This window comes from Mesoplodon mirus (assembly GCF_964341445.2).
Source record: "Mesoplodon mirus genome assembly, contig: HAP1_SCAFFOLD_551, whole genome shotgun sequence".
Lineage (NCBI taxonomy): Eukaryota > Metazoa > Chordata > Mammalia > Artiodactyla > Ziphiidae > Mesoplodon > Mesoplodon mirus.
The window spans coordinates 15,974-35,936 of record NW_028295459.1 but is presented as its reverse complement, the minus strand read 5'-3'; the positions used below and the strand labels follow the sequence as shown (position 1 = coordinate 35,936).

At 46.3% G+C, this 19,963-nt stretch overlaps 4 protein-coding genes across 4 annotated transcripts; all 4 read right to left on the bottom strand.

Annotated features, from left to right (window-relative positions):
- Nucleotides 1-1,031: 1,031 nt before the first annotated feature.
- On the bottom strand, nt 1,032-3,009 carry LOC309797463 (uncharacterized protein C2orf78-like; the record flags this gene model as incomplete). The annotated part of the gene is made up of 1 exon (XM_082645986.1): nt 1,032-3,009. Exon 1 carries the CDS (start codon nt 2,922-2,924, stop codon nt 1,032-1,034), a length of 1,893 nt encoding a protein of 630 aa, XP_082502112.1. The 5' UTR covers nt 2,925-3,009.
- Nucleotides 3,010-3,095: 86 nt separating this feature from the next.
- LOC309797462 (uncharacterized protein C2orf78-like) lies at nt 3,096-4,799 on the bottom strand (the record flags this gene model as incomplete). Its single annotated transcript, XM_082645985.1, has 1 exon — nt 3,096-4,799. A coding segment is annotated over one exon (780 nt), but the record flags the coding sequence as incomplete, so codon positions are not given.
- A 6,339-nt stretch (nt 4,800-11,138) lies between these two features.
- On the bottom strand, nt 11,139-13,116 carry LOC309797461 (uncharacterized protein C2orf78-like; the record flags this gene model as incomplete). Its single annotated transcript, XM_082645984.1, has 1 exon — nt 11,139-13,116. Exon 1 carries the CDS (start codon nt 13,029-13,031, stop codon nt 11,139-11,141), a length of 1,893 nt encoding a protein of 630 aa, XP_082502110.1. The 5' UTR covers nt 13,032-13,116.
- An 86-nt stretch (nt 13,117-13,202) lies between these two features.
- Nucleotides 13,203-14,906, bottom strand: LOC309797460 (uncharacterized protein C2orf78-like; the record flags this gene model as incomplete). Its single annotated transcript, XM_082645983.1, has 1 exon — nt 13,203-14,906. A coding segment is annotated over one exon (780 nt), but the record flags the coding sequence as incomplete, so codon positions are not given.
- Between the last annotated feature and the right edge of the window lie 5,057 nt (nt 14,907-19,963).

The window sequence follows — 19,963 nt, the reverse complement described above, 5'->3', positions numbered from 1 at the left end:
ATGTTTACAGAAGGTGGCACACCCCCTGGTCAATGGAGGAAGCCCCTCAAGTTAATACTTAGGCCTGTCCAGAAGTTTGATGTCGTCCAGCAGTAACCTCAGCATGCTGTGCTCTGAAAGCCAGGTTGGACGCCTGCAGGCACTTGCAAATACTGAGGACTTCAGAGGCATTTGGGCCTCAAAGTGAGGCCTTGTACCTCCACATGCGATGTGACCTCAGCCCTTTGCTGCACGTCTCTAAGTGAAGTGGCACAGGAATACTGGCCTTGCCTGTCGTTGCCAGGATTAACTGAATAGTGCATTAGCTGCCCTGGTGCTTAGGTGTTGAGTACATGGTGATTTACATACCAGGCCCTATCCCCTAGGATAACTCTGAGCCCTAGCCACCTCTCTGGTAGATTTCCCTATACCCCCACTATAATCACACCTGCATAAGGCAACTCAAACCTTTCAGAGATGTGTCCTGAACCTCTTGTTTTCTTAAATACCTGTGTGGTGGTTGTGAGACTTAAGGCCAACCTCCCCAAGAGACTTTTTCTATTTCTCCTAGTAAACCTAGACTCACCTTCCGTCATCTTCAACTCTACTCACATTTTGTTCTTTCAGCCCTGACCTCTGACCCTGCTCTTTACTTCTGCCATTTCCTCCTCACTCCTGCTTCCTTTCATAAATCCATAAATCTCTTCTGGCCTTCCTAGCCCTGGGCCACGTTCCTTCCTCTTTCCTCAGTTTTTACCCCTTTCCTCCCCTTTCCTTCATCCAACTTTCAGTGCTTCCTTTCTCATGCAGACTTTGATTCCAACCCCATCAAAAACAAAACAAAACACAAAAACTTAAAGCACGCCACAGTTAGCAGCATCTCAAAATTCAAAAGGTTTATTACTCGTCTATTAATTCGATGACATTCATTTATTCAGTTTTATTGTTTTAATAAATATACAGAAATAAAAACAGAAATATATAATTAGAGAATAAATAGAGGAATTTATACCTGGTGCCCAAGGTGGCACCAACAATCCTAGCAGCTCTTACTATAAATATCCGTAGTAGTCAGCGATTTCCATTTCCTTTTGCCTCTCAATGAAAACTTGCAGTTTCCCCAAAGAGGTGTATTTGGCGGCATTCTCACGTTCTTGTTGCGCCCGCCTCTTCATGGCCTCCCGCTCTGGTCTCTGCTCTTGTTCGATGGGCTTTGACATGACTGGCTCAGAAACGTTGGGTTCCCTCCATGGTCTTCGTTGCTTGCTGAAGTCTTGGAGTAGAAATGGGGTTTGGAGCTTGGGTGGGGACCGGCGCTTAGTCAGAGCAGGGGGAATAGGCCCCCGCTGGAGAAAAGCGAAAGATGAAGTCTTGTAGGGTGCAGGCCTAGGAGCAGCAGACTGAGGGACACTAGGATGGATATGGGCGGTCCAACCCGGTTGGGTTGGGTTGGTCACAGTTGGCTGAGCTGGTTTGGCAGGACCTGGCAAAGAGGCAGGAGCTGGCTGGGATGAACTGGCTGCAGCAGGTTGAGCTGAGTTAGAAGAAGCAGGCTGGGCACGGTCCGCCACAGCAGGCCGATGTGAGGCCAGAGACTGTGGCCTCCGAGGAGCAGGTCGAGCTTGAGGCTTGTCCCAGGCAGAAAACTTGACCTTCTTAGGTGGAGGCAGCTCATACTGGGATGGAGATGGACACTGTTTTTCAGCACTGCTGTCTGGTTTCTGGGCTTTGACTTGAGTTTTCTCAGGACTCTTACCCTCACGTGGGGTACGCCGCCATGGCTGGATAGCTGGGGGTGGCTGGGGGTCTTTAGGGTTGCTTGAATTTCCCAAGACCCGACAGGAAGAGAGCCCAGTTCTCTTATCATTCTTCTTCCCCAGTGCATGAAAAACCTTCACAGACTCCAGCATGCGCATGCCTAGGGAGGTTCGAGGCTTTTTAATGCTCTCATGGATAAGCTCAGTTTGGTGTTCCTTTCGCTTCGTCTTGGGAATTGTTGGCTTCTCTTCTGCCTTGACTTTGTTCCCTGACTGCTTCTTCTCTTCAGCCTTCTTTCTTCCTCTGGTCCTTGTGGTCTTTTCCTGCCCGTGGCTCTTAGTTTTGCTGATCTTTCTGGATGCAGCTTCCTGAGGGTTGCCTTTAGAATGCTTGGCCGTGTTCACAGGAGCCCTGCCACTGACTGCAGCATTGCATAGAACCACTTCTCCCCCTAACAGGCACTGTGGATTCTTTGGCTGGATTTTGGCCTTGGGAGCACCACTGATAGGCTCAGAGGCTTTATGTTTGTTCTTCCTGGGTTGATCAGAGGGATCCTTTATGACACTTGGCTTTTCCTGCACCTGATTCACTTTAATGACCCTGGTGTCTTTGGCTTTGATCACGTTGGGACCTTTGGATTGATGAAGATCTTTCAATGAATTAAAGAGCTGGGGAAGGTGACTATGCTCCGCCAGTGTAGTAGTGTCTGCAAAACCACTGCTAGATTCCATCCCATTTTCAAGTGTCCCTAGGTCCTCAAGACTCAGGCTGTCCTTTCCCAGATGAGCATTTTCAGAACCAGGCTGCTCCTCTTGGCTGACGGGGTCAGTGCAGCCCGGGAGCTGGTGAATATCAGGGATTCCTGAAGGGAGTAGTGGAAGCTCTTGGTTTTCTCTTGGGATCTGGTAGGCATCCAGAGGCTTTGAAAGCTTGGTTGTACTAGCCTCCAAGTTCTTACTCTCTATTTGTCCCTGCCTTGGAGCTGGAGGCAGGGCCAGGAGACTACTGGCACTCTGGACTGGAGCTGTCCCTGAAATGTCCCCAAGTTCGGGTGGTGGATTTCTCTCAAGTATCTGAATACTTCTGCTCCTGCAGGACTCGGGGAGTTCTTGAGTTTGTGTCACACAAAATGTCTGGATTGGAGGTTGCCATCCCAGGGAAGTTTTCATCACCAGGGAAGTCTCCATCCCTACAAAGGAGTCAAGGTAGAAGTCAGTCCCTCGTAAGTGAGATGCTCCCCCTAAACACCAACACAGCAATCATGTACCTTTCAAGGTATATGATCGCTGTGTTGGTGTATAGGGGCAAGATGGGCAAGGCATTTCTACTAACTCTTCTTAAGGACCATGGACAGTGTTCTATGCTACGAGATAAGTGGTGACTGTTGTAATTCTTACTGGTGATCATTTCCTGTCACTGATTCTTGGTTTTCTTTGTATTTCACAGGATTGTTATAAGTCAATTAAAAAATGAGTCTTATTTTTCAAAAATGAAATGTTTTACAAAGCCTAGCATTCTCATATAGAGTCCGTTCAATTCTCCCCACGTTCCTGAGAGGCTAAGAACACTTCACACCATGAACTAGGAGAGGGAGTAGAGCCCTTCCTGATGAAATAGATAAACAAAGACAGAGTCTTAGCCTGCTTGCTCTGGACAGGATCTCGGACCCTAAGGTCTTAAATCCTGGTATATATTAAGGAAGTGAGGACAGTTAAACTGGCACTATCATAACAAGAGTTCTGAAACACCTTCCAAAGAGACTCTAGCAGTAGATTAGGGAAGGGAGAGATACAGTGTGGTAGTACAGGGGGAATGATCGGCTACAGCGGTGAAAAATGTGGTACCTATTGGTATGCTCTTGGGGTTCTTGTACATGTAGCATAGATGACCTTTACAGTGTCCCTCCCACCTTCCCACCTGCAGTAGGTGTTCTTTTTTAAAAAATTTATACTCATTTATTTATGTTTTGAACTTATTTATTCTGTGTATGTATTTTTTTTGGCTTCACTGGATCTTCTTAGTTGCTGGGCTACTCTTAGTTGCTCCATGGCATGTGGGATCTTCCCAGCCCAGGGCTCGAACCCGTGTCCCCTGCATTGGCAGGCGGATTCTTAACCACTGCACCACCAGGGAAGCCCTAGGTGTTCTTATGTAGAGTCTAAATACAGACAGCCCTGAGCAAAGGTAGTGGTTATTAAAGACTCAGGATCTAAATGCTACCTGTCTATACACCACTTCCCAGCTGTAGAGTTGACCCCATTTTTGAATGCTGACCTCATTGTTCAACTTTCTTGCTGTTTGTACTCACCTGGAAAACTTGTTTCTGTGATGTGGTGCGCAGACACAGGGTAGTAGATTCCAGAGGTGGAAGCTGGTGGTAAGATATTGGTGGGCTGAATCTCCTTTAGTACCATTACCATTTCTGGTTGCACAGAGGCCCTACTTCCTGTGTATGACACAGAGCCATAGGACTGCAGGCAGGAGCCAAGTTCTCCATACAGTAAAGACCCCAGTGTGCCGTGGTTATAGTAAGATACCTGGCTTCCTTCCTGGTAGGGAAGTGACAGGCTATGTCCCTGATTTGGAATCTGAGATGGCGTTCCCTGAGCAAGGCTGGCAGAAAGTGATGGATATAGAGGGGCCATGGTATTGGTGTCTGCAGTTTTATCATACTGGGCTGCCATAAGCATGGAGGAAGCAGCTGTGTGCTGGTCAGTGAGTGCCAGAGTAAAGTCTCCGAGTGAAGAAGAATTCTTTTCAGTGCTTCCTGTGATGCCCCACTCAGAAACACCTGGATAGGATGCAGCTGAAGTGGAGATCTGGCTCTGGTCAGTAACTCCAGATAACATAGTTGTGCTAGAATGTTGGGGAAGGTAGGCACTACCCATGTGTGTCTGGAAAGAGGTGGCCGTAGCTGATGCCGAACTGACGGCAGGAGCAGAGACTCTGGAGAAGTTGCAGACACTTGCTGTTAGGGAAGCTGCATTGCTCACCACAGGAAGAGAGTGCTGCAGAGAATTCAGAGTTCCAAGTACAGATGGATTTTGGCAATTTTCTGTAAGAACAAGGGGGTGACGAAAAAATCAGGGAGACTGATAAATTCCCACTATGCTTGAGGAAGGTTCTTGCTATCAGGACACCTCTACTGTCAATACTTACTGAGAATCCAAAAATCAGACAGTTATGATGGTTGTAAGGACTGAGCAGTTTTACACTCTTCTGTATTAACTGCCTGTGCTCCCATCTTGGGCACAGATGGGCAGAAGACCCAAGTGGTATGGTTCAGACATTGTTCTCTAGGATGGAAGCAACCTTCTCCCTGCCCTATCTTTCCCTTCAGCCTGCACTAGTATTGACTTCTATGCTGTTTCCTAGACTGGAAGCATTTTAGAACTAGGAGGGCCTTAGAGAACTTCTATTTTCCCAGTCTCACTTCATGAGGAAGGAAACGGAGGCTCAGAGAGGTCAGGTTGACTTGTTCAAGTTCTCTCATTATGTTAGTATCCTTACCAGGTTTCAGAACCTAAGTATCCTGACTTCCTTGCCAGGACGCTGCTCTGAGCATGACACTGCCAGAAAGCAGGAGAAATAGAACTTATAATACAGGCATTTTCTTTGTCCGTTAGAAAACAGTACGGCTATTAATTACCCTTGTGATCTTCAGTGTCTCACTTTGCTTGTGCAGTTCCCACGCTCTTACCTAGAGTTCACATATAGCTCAGCCCAAGTGGTAAATTTAAAGAGTCATTTTTACCCTCTTCAAGCCTGGTTTCTCATCCTACCTCAAAAGGATTACCCGAAAGTGAATTTCTGACGTGCTTTTGGAAAGAAACAAGCGATCTGATTCCTTCAGATTGCTCGTCTGTAAAGTGGTTATAGCACCACCACCAATAATGATGGGGACGTCCTCCTGCTTGGCCATCCCTTTCCCGCTCTCTCCCAGGGCCCTCAACACCGTCTGCTCTGTGCTGCAGTTCGGGACACAGCTGGGCGTCGTGGGCGGCACTGGCTGCCCCCGCGCCACACTGACAGTGACTGTGTCCACTGCGGACCCTGAGCTGCGGGACATCATGGAGGTGAGAGCACCCATCACCGCCTTCTTCCGATGGCCTCGCCTGCAGGTGGAGATACGGACCCCCAGAAAGGAGCGCAGGGCCTGCGGGATGGTAGAATGGGGTCTCAGAGACTCTGTGGCAAAGCACAGATGCAGAGTCACTGGGCACTTGTGGGCTGGCCTGCGAGTGGATAGCCGGCCATAGACAGCTGGTTGACCCGGGCCGGCCACGGGAAGTCGGTGGGCGCGGGGAGCGGTCTGGGGGCAGCTGAGCCCTCCTGGCAGGTGCTGGTCCCCCAGTGCCCGGGGCAGGGCCTACCTAAGTAACTGCCCGTAGAGAACTTGGGTGAGATCGGTCCTTGGAGAGAGAGCTGGGCTCCGAGCATTCTCCTTCAGTTGCCAACACGGCCAAAAGCGAAGTGCGCACCGTTTGGGCTGTTGCCGGTATTTATAGCTCTGCAACCTGTGAGCGAACAATGGGCTTGCGTTTGCGGGACGCAATAGTTTAGGGAGGGGTGGCGCATGCGCAGAGTACACGTCACGCCCTGAGGCGCACAGGTGAGAATGCGAGCCTGGACCGTCTAGCGCTTCTGAATATCCCGGGGTCTGAGGGTTGGAGGTGTTTGCCTTGAGGGTGATGAGCTTCTTGGCAGGACAGCTGGCCCTTCTCCCCTGGCCTGGCCCCAGTGCTGTCGGGGGAACTAACTGTACTGGACGGGGTCCCTGCCCAGCCAAGTGGAGCAAGGTTGCTGGCTGTGCAGCTCCCACAGGAGGCGGCAGCTCTGGCAGCAGCGCCTCTGCGTCCTTCTGCCCTTTCCCCTGGCGGCACTGGAGGGGAGAGCCGCTAAGAGCACAAGTGCCCACACCACCAGGAGCTCGATCGTGCAGGCTTCTGTTTAAGGTTTCAGACTTTAAGAGTAACAGAAAAGCGTTGAACTTTTTTTGTTGAAGGTGAGTGTGTGGAACATCCCCAGTTGCATTTTCAACCTATCATTTTGCTACCGCGTGGAGAAGGCACTGCAGGGAGAAAGAGTGGAAGCGAGGAAACAAGTTAGGAGACTTTTGTAGAAATTGGGCATAATGGTGGCTGGGACCAGGGTATGGTGGTCATTGTGGTGGAAAGATGTGGACAGATTCTAGAGGTATGTAGGCAGTATCATTGTTAGCACTGCTGGTGGGTTGAGGATGAGGGCGAGGGAGAAATAGCCGTCAGTGATGGTGATTCCTAAGTTTCTGGCTCCTATGGTTGGTTGGATAGGGTTTTTTAGATATGATGTTCATATTTATCCTAATTTGTCTTTTGTTATTTGTTGGTTCTTGATGAATACTCTGTCCTATTAAGTCTCCTGTTTTTAGCGTACAGAGCATTTTCACCGAAACTGACTGTTGCATGTTAACAGATAACTTTTTACCATCTGCCAGTTTGGTCCTGTATTTTATTCTCTTTCATTTATTAATTAAATTGTTGTATTAATGTAAATAGTTATATTAATAGATTTTCTAAAGTTGCGTTACCCTTGAGTCCTTGGAATAACGCCTTTTGGTAGTCATGGTGTATATCATTCTTTAATAATTATCGATTAGATGTGCTGATGTTTCTTTAGGATTTTTCTACCTATATTTGTAAAGCGAAATTGTACGTTTTTTGCAAAAGCTTGATTTTCTTTCCTTTTTATTTACAAATGACTCGAATTTTGTTGTTTTGTAGTTATTTGATTGATGTAGAAGGCATGTGGCCAGATGATGCAATTGGATATAAGTATAAGGGTTGTCACTACTTTTCCGTTTTTATAAAATTTGAAGGTAGAAGTGTAGGGGAATTTCTCAAATTTTGGAAAAAGAGAAAAGTTTGTAATTCATTTTTTCTGACATAAGATAACTTTTTGCTAAAAGTTTATAAAGGAATGTATCTGGAAATGGTGAGATATAACAGCCTGAATAATTAGTCAGTGGATTTCAGCATTTTTTTCTTTTTTAAATTTATTTAATTAATTTATTTATTTTTGATATTATATGCACTGCACAACCAAGGAAGTCCCTTTTTCTTCCTTCCTTCCTTCCTTCCTTCCTTTCTTTAAAGCTCCAAGTCGTTTAAAATACATGACTTCTTACTAAAAATCTGCAGTTCATATAACCAAGGGGTTTATAACTTCTCCTCTAAAAGTTATATTCTGGGACTTCCCTGGTGGTCCAGTGGTTAAGACTCTGCGCTTCCAATACAGCAGGCATGGGTTCCATCCCTAGTTGGGGAGCTATGATCCCACATGCTGCAAAGCCAAAGAAAATTTTTTTAAATGTTATATTCCTGTATGATTGAATTTAGTGGTTTAGACTTTCTTTTTCTTTCTTTCTTTTCTTTCTTTCTTTTTTTTTTTTTTTTGTGATACACGGGCCTCTCACTGTTGTGGCCTCTCCCGTTGAAGAGCACAGGCTCCGGACACACAGGCTCAGCGGCCATGGCTCACAGGCCTAGCCCTCCACGGCATTAGGGATCCTCCCGGACCGGGACACGAACCCGTGTCCCCTGCACCGGCAGGTGGACTCTCAACCACTGTGCCACCAGGGAAGACCTTGACATAATTCTTTTGAATTTGGATAGTGCTGATGGTTGCACAGCACTGTGAATGTATCTAATGTAACTCAATTGTATAATTGAAAATGGTTGAAATACTAAATTTGGTTTTATGTATATTTTACCATAATAAAAAATCAGATGAACGAACAGCATAAACCAGAATTAGGTAAGATGATAGAACTCAGGACAGAATTCAAAATAAAAGAAAAAAAATTCAGAAAAGCTGACTAAATTTAAAATAATACAAGAGTGGGGACTTCCCTGGTTGAGGAACTGAGATCCCACATGCCGCAGGGCAGCCAAGCCTGCACGCTGCAACTACTGAGCCTATGTGCTGTGGAGCCCACGCGCCACAACTAAAGAGCCCACGAGCTGCAAGAAAGAGCCCACGCACTTCAACGAAGAGACCACGTGCTGCAACTAATACCCGACACTGCCAAACAGAAATAAATTAAATAAAATCATACGAGTGAATGAACATAATGGATAATGCCTTAAGAGAAACAAACAAGAAAAGGAAACAGTTTTTTAAATCAAAAAGAAGATAAAAAGTTTAGAGAAATGGCAAACATAAAAGATAGGCAAAAAAGAGTCAGGACAGCTCTGAAAAGAGTAACATAAGTACGTATAAGAATCTATTATACCATACAAGTGACATTTCAAATCAGTGGGACAGATTAGTCAATAAATTGTGAAACATACATGTTGAGGTATAAGTAATTCTCTGGAAGATTCCACGGCACGGCAAAAGCAGATGTCTCTGAGGAGGGAAATGTGTGGCTGGGGAATGTGGGGAAAAGGGTGTCTTTTCTTTGAGTGCCCTTGTGTACCTTTTCTAATGTTCTGTCATGTGAATTTATTACCTCTGAAGTTCACCTGAGTTCAAACCCCAGTTCCCCCAATTGCCAGCTCTTAATCTTGGGCAAACTCTTCACACTCTCCAAGCCTCTTTATCTGTGAAATAAGGTCAGTAACTTAGCCTGGTGCTGCCTGGCACAGAATACACTGTCAATAAATGGAGATTATTAGTGTAAAAAACCGAAATGCCCATCGATGGATGAATGGATATTTTAAATGTGGTGTATGTGTGAAATATTACACTGTCATAAAAAGGAATGGAGTACTGACACGTGCTACGACAGGGACGAACTTGAAAACATTATGCTAAGTGAAAGAAGCCCCACACAGTGGTCACATTTGTATTATTTCATGAAATGTCCAGAAAAGGTAAAACCATAGTGATAGAAAGGAAATGTGTGGTTGCAGGGACTGAAGGAGGAGGGGATGAAGAGGGCCTGCTGATGGTTATGGGGGCTTCTTTGTGGGGTGATGAAAACGTGATGGGATAGATGATGGTGATGGTTGCATAGGCTTGAGAATGTACGAAATGACACTGAATTTGCGGTCTCAGGTGGTGAATTTTATGGCATGTGAATGACATCTCAAAAAAATAATTTTGAAAATGAAAATTGCCAGTTTTCCCATTTTCACTATCCACTATCCACTGCCTCCATCTCTCCCTTCTCCCCACGTCATTCCTTTTGACGCCCACCCCTGCCGCTCTCTCCCAACCTCACTCCCTCGAGCTGCCCCACGAGGCCTCCCAGGGAGCCCCTGAACCGCTGGGCGCCTGCGTCCTGTGGCTGTTGGAGCGGCTGCCCAGTGCGCGTGCCCCCACCGCTCTCACCCGTGAGAGTGGACGCTTCCGTCGGAATTTTCTCGTGCGTTTCAGTTGATGGTGATGTTTACAGAAGGTGGCACACCCCCTGGTCAATGGAGGAAGCCCCTCAAGTTAATACTTAGGCCTGTCCAGAAGTTTGATGTCGTCCAGCAGTAACCTCAGCATGCTGTGCTCTGAAAGCCAGGTTGGACGCCTGCAGGCACTTGCAAATACTGAGGACTTCAGAGGCATTTGGGCCTCAAAGTGAGGCCTTGTACCTCCACATGCGATGTGACCTCAGCCCTTTGCTGCACGTCTCTAAGTGAAGTGGCACAGGAATACTGGCCTTGCCTGTCGTTGCCAGGATTAACTGAATAGTGCATTAGCTGCCCTGGTGCTTAGGTGTTGAGTACATGGTGATTTACATACCAGGCCCTATCCCCTAGGATAACTCTGAGCCCTAGCCACCTCTCTGGTAGATTTCCCTATACCCCCACTATAATCACACCTGCATAAGGCAACTCAAACCTTTCCGAGATGTGTCCTGAACCTCTTGTTTTCTTAAATACCTGTGTGGTGGTTGTGAGACTTAAGGCCAACCTCCCCAAGAGACTTTTTCTATTTCTCCTAGTAAACCTAGACTCACCTTCCGTCATCTTCAACTCTACTCACATTTTGTTCTTTCAGCCCTGACCTCTGACCCTGCTCTTTACTTCTGCCATTTCCTCCTCACTCCTGCTTCCTTTCATAAATCCATAAATCTCTTCTGGCCTTCCTAGCCCTGGGCCACGTTCCTTCCTCTTTCCTCAGTTTTTACCCCTTTCCTCCCCTTTCCTTCATCCAACTTTCAGTGCTTCCTTTCTCATGCAGACTTTGATTCCAACCCCATCAAAAACAAAACAAAACACAAAAACTTAAAGCACGCCACAGTTAGCAGCATCTCAAAATTCAAAAGGTTTATTACTCGTCTATTAATTCGATGACATTCATTTATTCAGTTTTATTGTTTTAATAAATATACAGAAATAAAAACAGAAATATATAATTAGAGAATAAATAGAGGAATTTATACCTGGTGCCCAAGGTGGCACCAACAATCCTAGCAGCTCTTACTATAAATATCCGTAGTAGTCAGCGATTTCCATTTCCTTTTGCCTCTCAATGAAAACTTGCAGTTTCCCCAAAGAGGTGTATTTGGCGGCATTCTCACGTTCTTGTTGCGCCCGCCTCTTCATGGCCTCCCGCTCTGGTCTCTGCTCTTGTTCGATGGGCTTTGACATGACTGGCTCAGAAACGTTGGGTTCCCTCCATGGTCTTCGTTGCTTGCTGAAGTCTTGGAGTAGAAATGGGGTTTGGAGCTTGGGTGGGGACCGGCGCTTAGTCAGAGCAGGGGGAATAGGCCCCCGCTGGAGAAAAGCGAAAGATGAAGTCTTGTAGGGTGCAGGCCTAGGAGCAGCAGACTGAGGGACACTAGGATGGATATGGGCGGTCCAACCCGGTTGGGTTGGGTTGGTCACAGTTGGCTGAGCTGGTTTGGCAGGACCTGGCAAAGAGGCAGGAGCTGGCTGGGATGAACTGGCTGCAGCAGGTTGAGCTGAGTTAGAAGAAGCAGGCTGGGCACGGTCCGCCACAGCAGGCCGATGTGAGGCCAGAGACTGTGGCCTCCGAGGAGCAGGTCGAGCTTGAGGCTTGTCCCAGGCAGAAAACTTGACCTTCTTAGGTGGAGGCAGCTCATACTGGGATGGAGATGGACACTGTTTTTCAGCACTGCTGTCTGGTTTCTGGGCTTTGACTTGAGTTTTCTCAGGACTCTTACCCTCACGTGGGGTACGCCGCCATGGCTGGATAGCTGGGGGTGGCTGGGGGTCTTTAGGGTTGCTTGAATTTCCCAAGACCCGACAGGAAGAGAGCCCAGTTCTCTTATCATTCTTCTTCCCCAGTGCATGAAAAACCTTCACAGACTCCAGCATGCGCATGCCTAGGGAGGTTCGAGGCTTTTTAATGCTCTCATGGATAAGCTCAGTTTGGTGTTCCTTTCGCTTCGTCTTGGGAATTGTTGGCTTCTCTTCTGCCTTGACTTTGTTCCCTGACTGCTTCTTCTCTTCAGCCTTCTTTCTTCCTCTGGTCCTTGTGGTCTTTTCCTGCCCGTGGCTCTTAGTTTTGCTGATCTTTCTGGATGCAGCTTCCTGAGGGTTGCCTTTAGAATGCTTGGCCGTGTTCACAGGAGCCCTGCCACTGACTGCAGCATTGCATAGAACCACTTCTCCCCCTAACAGGCACTGTGGATTCTTTGGCTGGATTTTGGCCTTGGGAGCACCACTGATAGGCTCAGAGGCTTTATGTTTGTTCTTCCTGGGTTGATCAGAGGGATCCTTTATGACACTTGGCTTTTCCTGCACCTGATTCACTTTAATGACCCTGGTGTCTTTGGCTTTGATCACGTTGGGACCTTTGGATTGATGAAGATCTTTCAATGAATTAAAGAGCTGGGGAAGGTGACTATGCTCCGCCAGTGTAGTAGTGTCTGCAAAACCACTGCTAGATTCCATCCCATTTTCAAGTGTCCCTAGGTCCTCAAGACTCAGGCTGTCCTTTCCCAGATGAGCATTTTCAGAACCAGGCTGCTCCTCTTGGCTGACGGGGTCAGTGCAGCCCGGGAGCTGGTGAATATCAGGGATTCCTGAAGGGAGTAGTGGAAGCTCTTGGTTTTCTCTTGGGATCTGGTAGGCATCCAGAGGCTTTGAAAGCTTGGTTGTACTAGCCTCCAAGTTCTTACTCTCTATTTGTCCCTGCCTTGGAGCTGGAGGCAGGGCCAGGAGACTACTGGCACTCTGGACTGGAGCTGTCCCTGAAATGTCCCCAAGTTCGGGTGGTGGATTTCTCTCAAGTATCTGAATACTTCTGCTCCTGCAGGACTCGGGGAGTTCTTGAGTTTGTGTCACACAAAATGTCTGGATTGGAGGTTGCCATCCCAGGGAAGTTTTCATCACCAGGGAAGTCTCCATCCCTACAAAGGAGTCAAGGTAGAAGTCAGTCCCTCGTAAGTGAGATGCTCCCCCTAAACACCAACACAGCAATCATGTACCTTTCAAGGTATATGATCGCTGTGTTGGTGTATAGGGGCAAGATGGGCAAGGCATTTCTACTAACTCTTCTTAAGGACCATGGACAGTGTTCTATGCTACGAGATAAGTGGTGACTGTTGTAATTCTTACTGGTGATCATTTCCTGTCACTGATTCTTGGTTTTCTTTGTATTTCACAGGATTGTTATAAGTCAATTAAAAAATGAGTCTTATTTTTCAAAAATGAAATGTTTTACAAAGCCTAGCATTCTCATATAGAGTCCGTTCAATTCTCCCCACGTTCCTGAGAGGCTAAGAACACTTCACACCATGAACTAGGAGAGGGAGTAGAGCCCTTCCTGATGAAATAGATAAACAAAGACAGAGTCTTAGCCTGCTTGCTCTGGACAGGATCTCGGACCCTAAGGTCTTAAATCCTGGTATATATTAAGGAAGTGAGGACAGTTAAACTGGCACTATCATAACAAGAGTTCTGAAACACCTTCCAAAGAGACTCTAGCAGTAGATTAGGGAAGGGAGAGATACAGTGTGGTAGTACAGGGGGAATGATCGGCTACAGCGGTGAAAAATGTGGTACCTATTGGTATGCTCTTGGGGTTCTTGTACATGTAGCATAGATGACCTTTACAGTGTCCCTCCCACCTTCCCACCTGCAGTAGGTGTTCTTTTTTAAAAAATTTATACTCATTTATTTATGTTTTGAACTTATTTATTCTGTGTATGTATTTTTTTTGGCTTCACTGGATCTTCTTAGTTGCTGGGCTACTCTTAGTTGCTCCATGGCATGTGGGATCTTCCCAGCCCAGGGCTCGAACCCGTGTCCCCTGCATTGGCAGGCGGATTCTTAACCACTGCACCACCAGGGAAGCCCTAGGTGTTCTTATGTAGAGTCTAAATACAGACAGCCCTGAGCAAAGGTAGTGGTTATTAAAGACTCAGGATCTAAATGCTACCTGTCTATACACCACTTCCCAGCTGTAGAGTTGACCCCATTTTTGAATGCTGACCTCATTGTTCAACTTTCTTGCTGTTTGTACTCACCTGGAAAACTTGTTTCTGTGATGTGGTGCGCAGACACAGGGTAGTAGATTCCAGAGGTGGAAGCTGGTGGTAAGATATTGGTGGGCTGAATCTCCTTTAGTACCATTACCATTTCTGGTTGCACAGAGGCCCTACTTCCTGTGTATGACACAGAGCCATAGGACTGCAGGCAGGAGCCAAGTTCTCCATACAGTAAAGACCCCAGTGTGCCGTGGTTATAGTAAGATACCTGGCTTCCTTCCTGGTAGGGAAGTGACAGGCTATGTCCCTGATTTGGAATCTGAGATGGCGTTCCCTGAGCAAGGCTGGCAGAAAGTGATGGATATAGAGGGGCCATGGTATTGGTGTCTGCAGTTTTATCATACTGGGCTGCCATAAGCATGGAGGAAGCAGCTGTGTGCTGGTCAGTGAGTGCCAGAGTAAAGTCTCCGAGTGAAGAAGAATTCTTTTCAGTGCTTCCTGTGATGCCCCACTCAGAAACACCTGGATAGGATGCAGCTGAAGTGGAGATCTGGCTCTGGTCAGTAACTCCAGATAACATAGTTGTGCTAGAATGTTGGGGAAGGTAGGCACTACCCATGTGTGTCTGGAAAGAGGTGGCCGTAGCTGATGCCGAACTGACGGCAGGAGCAGAGACTCTGGAGAAGTTGCAGACACTTGCTGTTAGGGAAGCTGCATTGCTCACCACAGGAAGAGAGTGCTGCAGAGAATTCAGAGTTCCAAGTACAGATGGATTTTGGCAATTTTCTGTAAGAACAAGGGGGTGACGAAAAAATCAGGGAGACTGATAAATTCCCACTATGCTTGAGGAAGGTTCTTGCTATCAGGACACCTCTACTGTCAATACTTACTGAGAATCCAAAAATCAGACAGTTATGATGGTTGTAAGGACTGAGCAGTTTTACACTCTTCTGTATTAACTGCCTGTGCTCCCATCTTGGGCACAGATGGGCAGAAGACCCAAGTGGTATGGTTCAGACATTGTTCTCTAGGATGGAAGCAACCTTCTCCCTGCCCTATCTTTCCCTTCAGCCTGCACTAGTATTGACTTCTATGCTGTTTCCTAGACTGGAAGCATTTTAGAACTAGGAGGGCCTTAGAGAACTTCTATTTTCCCAGTCTCACTTCATGAGGAAGGAAACGGAGGCTCAGAGAGGTCAGGTTGACTTGTTCAAGTTCTCTCATTATGTTAGTATCCTTACCAGGTTTCAGAACCTAAGTATCCTGACTTCCTTGCCAGGACGCTGCTCTGAGCATGACACTGCCAGAAAGCAGGAGAAATAGAACTTATAATACAGGCATTTTCTTTGTCCGTTAGAAAACAGTACGGCTATTAATTACCCTTGTGATCTTCAGTGTCTCACTTTGCTTGTGCAGTTCCCACGCTCTTACCTAGAGTTCACATATAGCTCAGCCCAAGTGGTAAATTTAAAGAGTCATTTTTACCCTCTTCAAGCCTGGTTTCTCATCCTACCTCAAAAGGATTACCCGAAAGTGAATTTCTGACGTGCTTTTGGAAAGAAACAAGCGATCTGATTCCTTCAGATTGCTCGTCTGTAAAGTGGTTATAGCACCACCACCAATAATGATGGGGACGTCCTCCTGCTTGGCCATCCCTTTCCCGCTCTCTCCCAGGGCCCTCAACACCGTCTGCTCTGTGCTGCAGTTCGGGACACAGCTGGGCGTCGTGGGCGGCACTGGCTGCCCCCGCGCCACACTGACAGTGACTGTGTCCACTGCGGACCCTGAGCTGCGGGACATCATGGAGGTGAGAGCACCCATCACCGCCTTCTTCCGATGGCCTCGCCTGCAGGTGGAGATACGGACCCCCAGAAAGGAGCGCAGGGCCTGCGGGATGGTAGAATGGGGTCTCAGAGACTCTGTGGCAAAGCACAGATGCAGAGTCACTGGGCACTTGTGGGCTGGCCTGCGAGTGGATAGCCGGCCATAGACAGCTGGTTGACCCGGGCCGGCCACGGGAAGTCGGTGGGCGCGGGGAGCGGTCTGGGGGCAGCTGAGCCCTCCTGGCAGGTGCTGGTCCCCCAGTGCCCGGGGCAGGGCCTACCTAAGTAACTGCCCGTAGAGAACTTGGGTGAGATCGGTCCTTGGAGAGAGAGCTGGGCTCCGAGCATTCTCCTTCAGTTGCCAACACGGCCAAAAGCGAAGTGCGCACCGTTTGGGCTGTTGCCGGTATTTATAGCTCTGCAACCTGTGAGCGAACAATGGGCTTGCGTTTGCGGGACGCAATAGTTTAGGGAGGGGTGGCGCATGCGCAGAGTACACGTCACGCCCTGAGGCGCACAGGTGAGAATGCGAGCCTGGACCGTCTAGCGCTTCTGAATATCCCGGGGTCTGAGGGTTGGAGGTGTTTGCCTTGAGGGTGATGAGCTTCTTGGCAGGACAGCTGGCCCTTCTCCCCTGGCCTGGCCCCAGTGCTGTCGGGGGAACTAACTGTACTGGACGGGGTCCCTGCCCAGCCAAGTGGAGCAAGGTTGCTGGCTGTGCAGCTCCCACAGGAGGCGGCAGCTCTGGCAGCAGCGCCTCTGCGTCCTTCTGCCCTTTCCCCTGGCGGCACTGGAGGGGAGAGCCGCTAAGAGCACAAGTGCCCACACCACCAGGAGCTCGATCGTGCAGGCTTCTGTTTAAGGTTTCAGACTTTAAGAGTAACAGAAAAGCGTTGAACTTTTTTTGTTGAAGGTGAGTGTGTGGAACATCCCCAGTTGCATTTTCAACCTATCATTTTGCTACCGCGTGGAGAAGGCACTGCAGGGAGAAAGAGTGGAAGCGAGGAAACAAGTTAGGAGACTTTTGTAGAAATTGGGCATAATGGTGGCTGGGACCAGGGTATGGTGGTCATTGTGGTGGAAAGATGTGGACAGATTCTAGAGGTATGTAGGCAGTATCATTGTTAGCACTGCTGGTGGGTTGAGGATGAGGGCGAGGGAGAAATAGCCGTCAGTGATGGTGATTCCTAAGTTTCTGGCTCCTATGGTTGGTTGGATAGGGTTTTTTAGATATGATGTTCATATTTATCCTAATTTGTCTTTTGTTATTTGTTGGTTCTTGATGAATACTCTGTCCTATTAAGTCTCCTGTTTTTAGCGTACAGAGCATTTTCACCGAAACTGACTGTTGCATGTTAACAGATAACTTTTTACCATCTGCCAGTTTGGTCCTGTATTTTATTCTCTTTCATTTATTAATTAAATTGTTGTATTAATGTAAATAGTTATATTAATAGATTTTCTAAAGTTGCGTTACCCTTGAGTCCTTGGAATAACGCCTTTTGGTAGTCATGGTGTATATCATTCTTTAATAATTATCGATTAGATGTGCTGATGTTTCTTTAGGATTTTTCTACCTATATTTGTAAAGCGAAATTGTACGTTTTTTGCAAAAGCTTGATTTTCTTTCCTTTTTATTTACAAATGACTCGAATTTTGTTGTTTTGTAGTTATTTGATTGATGTAGAAGGCATGTGGCCAGATGATGCAATTGGATATAAGTATAAGGGTTGTCACTACTTTTCCGTTTTTATAAAATTTGAAGGTAGAAGTGTAGGGGAATTTCTCAAATTTTGGAAAAAGAGAAAAGTTTGTAATTCATTTTTTCTGACATAAGATAACTTTTTGCTAAAAGTTTATAAAGGAATGTATCTGGAAATGGTGAGATATAACAGCCTGAATAATTAGTCAGTGGATTTCAGCATTTTTTTCTTTTTTAAATTTATTTAATTAATTTATTTATTTTTGATATTATATGCACTGCACAACCAAGGAAGTCCCTTTTTCTTCCTTCCTTCCTTCCTTCCTTCCTTTCTTTAAAGCTCCAAGTCGTTTAAAATACATGACTTCTTACTAAAAATCTGCAGTTCATATAACCAAGGGGTTTATAACTTCTCCTCTAAAAGTTATATTCTGGGACTTCCCTGGTGGTCCAGTGGTTAAGACTCTGCGCTTCCAATACAGCAGGCATGGGTTCCATCCCTAGTTGGGGAGCTATGATCCCACATGCTGCAAAGCCAAAGAAAATTTTTTTAAATGTTATATTCCTGTATGATTGAATTTAGTGGTTTAGACTTTCTTTTTCTTTCTTTCTTTTCTTTCTTTCTTTTTTTTTTTTTTTTTGTGATACACGGGCCTCTCACTGTTGTGGCCTCTCCCGTTGAAGAGCACAGGCTCCGGACACACAGGCTCAGTGGCCATGGCTCACAGGCCTAGCCCTCCACGGCATTAGGGATCCTCCCGGACCGGGACACGAACCCGTGTCCCCTGCACCGGCAGGTGGACTCTCAACCACTGTGCCACCAGGGAAGACCTTGACATAATTCTTTTGAATTTGGATAGTGCTGATGGTTGCACAGCACTGTGAATGTATCTAATGTAACTCAATTGTATAATTGAAAATGGTTGAAATACTAAATTTGGTTTTATGTATATTTTACCATAATAAAAAATCAGATGAACGAACAGCATAAACCAGAATTAGGTAAGATGATAGAACTCAGGACAGAATTCAAAATAAAAGAAAAAAAATTCAGAAAAGCTGACTAAATTTAAAATAATACAAGAGTGGGGACTTCCCTGGTTGAGGAACTGAGATCCCACATGCCGCAGGGCAGCCAAGCCTGCACGCTGCAACTACTGAGCCTATGTGCTGTGGAGCCCACGCGCCACAACTAAAGAGCCCACGAGCTGCAAGAAAGAGCCCACGCACTTCAACGAAGAGACCACGTGCTGCAACTAATACCCGACACTGCCAAACAGAAATAAATTAAATAAAATCATACGAGTGAATGAACATAATGGATAATGCCTTAAGAGAAACAAACAAGAAAAGGAAACAGTTTTTTAAATCAAAAAGAAGATAAAAAGTTTAGAGAAATGGCAAACATAAAAGATAGGCAAAAAAGAGTCAGGACAGCTCTGAAAAGAGTAACATAAGTACGTATAAGAATCTATTATACCATAAAAGTGACATTTCAAATCAGTGGGACAGATTAGTCAATAAATTGTGAAACATACATGTTGAGGTATAAGTAATTCTCTGGAAGATTCCACGGCACGGCAAAAGCAGATGTCTCTGAGGAGGGAAATGTGTGGCTGGGGAATGTGGGGAAAAGGGTGTCTTTTCTTTGAGTGCCCTTGTGTACCTTTTCTAATGTTCTGTCATGTGAATTTATTACCTCTGAAGTTCACCTGAGTTCAAACCCCAGTTCCCCCAATTGCCAGCTCTTAATCTTGGGCAAACTCTTCACACTCTCCAAGCCTCTTTATCTGTGAAATAAGGTCAGTAACTTAGCCTGGTGCTGCCTGGCACAGAATACACTGTCAATAAATGGAGATTATTAGTGTAAAAAACCGAAATGCCCATCGATGGATGAATGGATATTTTAAATGTGGTGTATGTGTGAAATATTACACTGTCATAAAAAGGAATGGAGTACTGACACGTGCTACGACAGGGACGAACTTGAAAACATTATGCTAAGTGAAAGAAGCCCCACACAGTGGTCACATTTGTATTATTTCATGAAATGTCCAGAAAAGGTAAAACCATAGTGATAGAAAGGAAATGTGTGGTTGCAGGGACTGAAGGAGGAGGGGATGAAGAGGGCCTGCTGATGGTTATGGGGGCTTCTTTGTGGGGTGATGAAAACGTGATGGGATAGATGATGGTGATGGTTGCATAGGCTTGAGAATGTACGAAATGACACTGAATTTGCGGTCTCAGGTGGTGAATTTTATGGCATGTGAATGACATCTCAAAAAAATAATTTTGAAAATGAAAATTGCCAGTTTTCCCATTTTC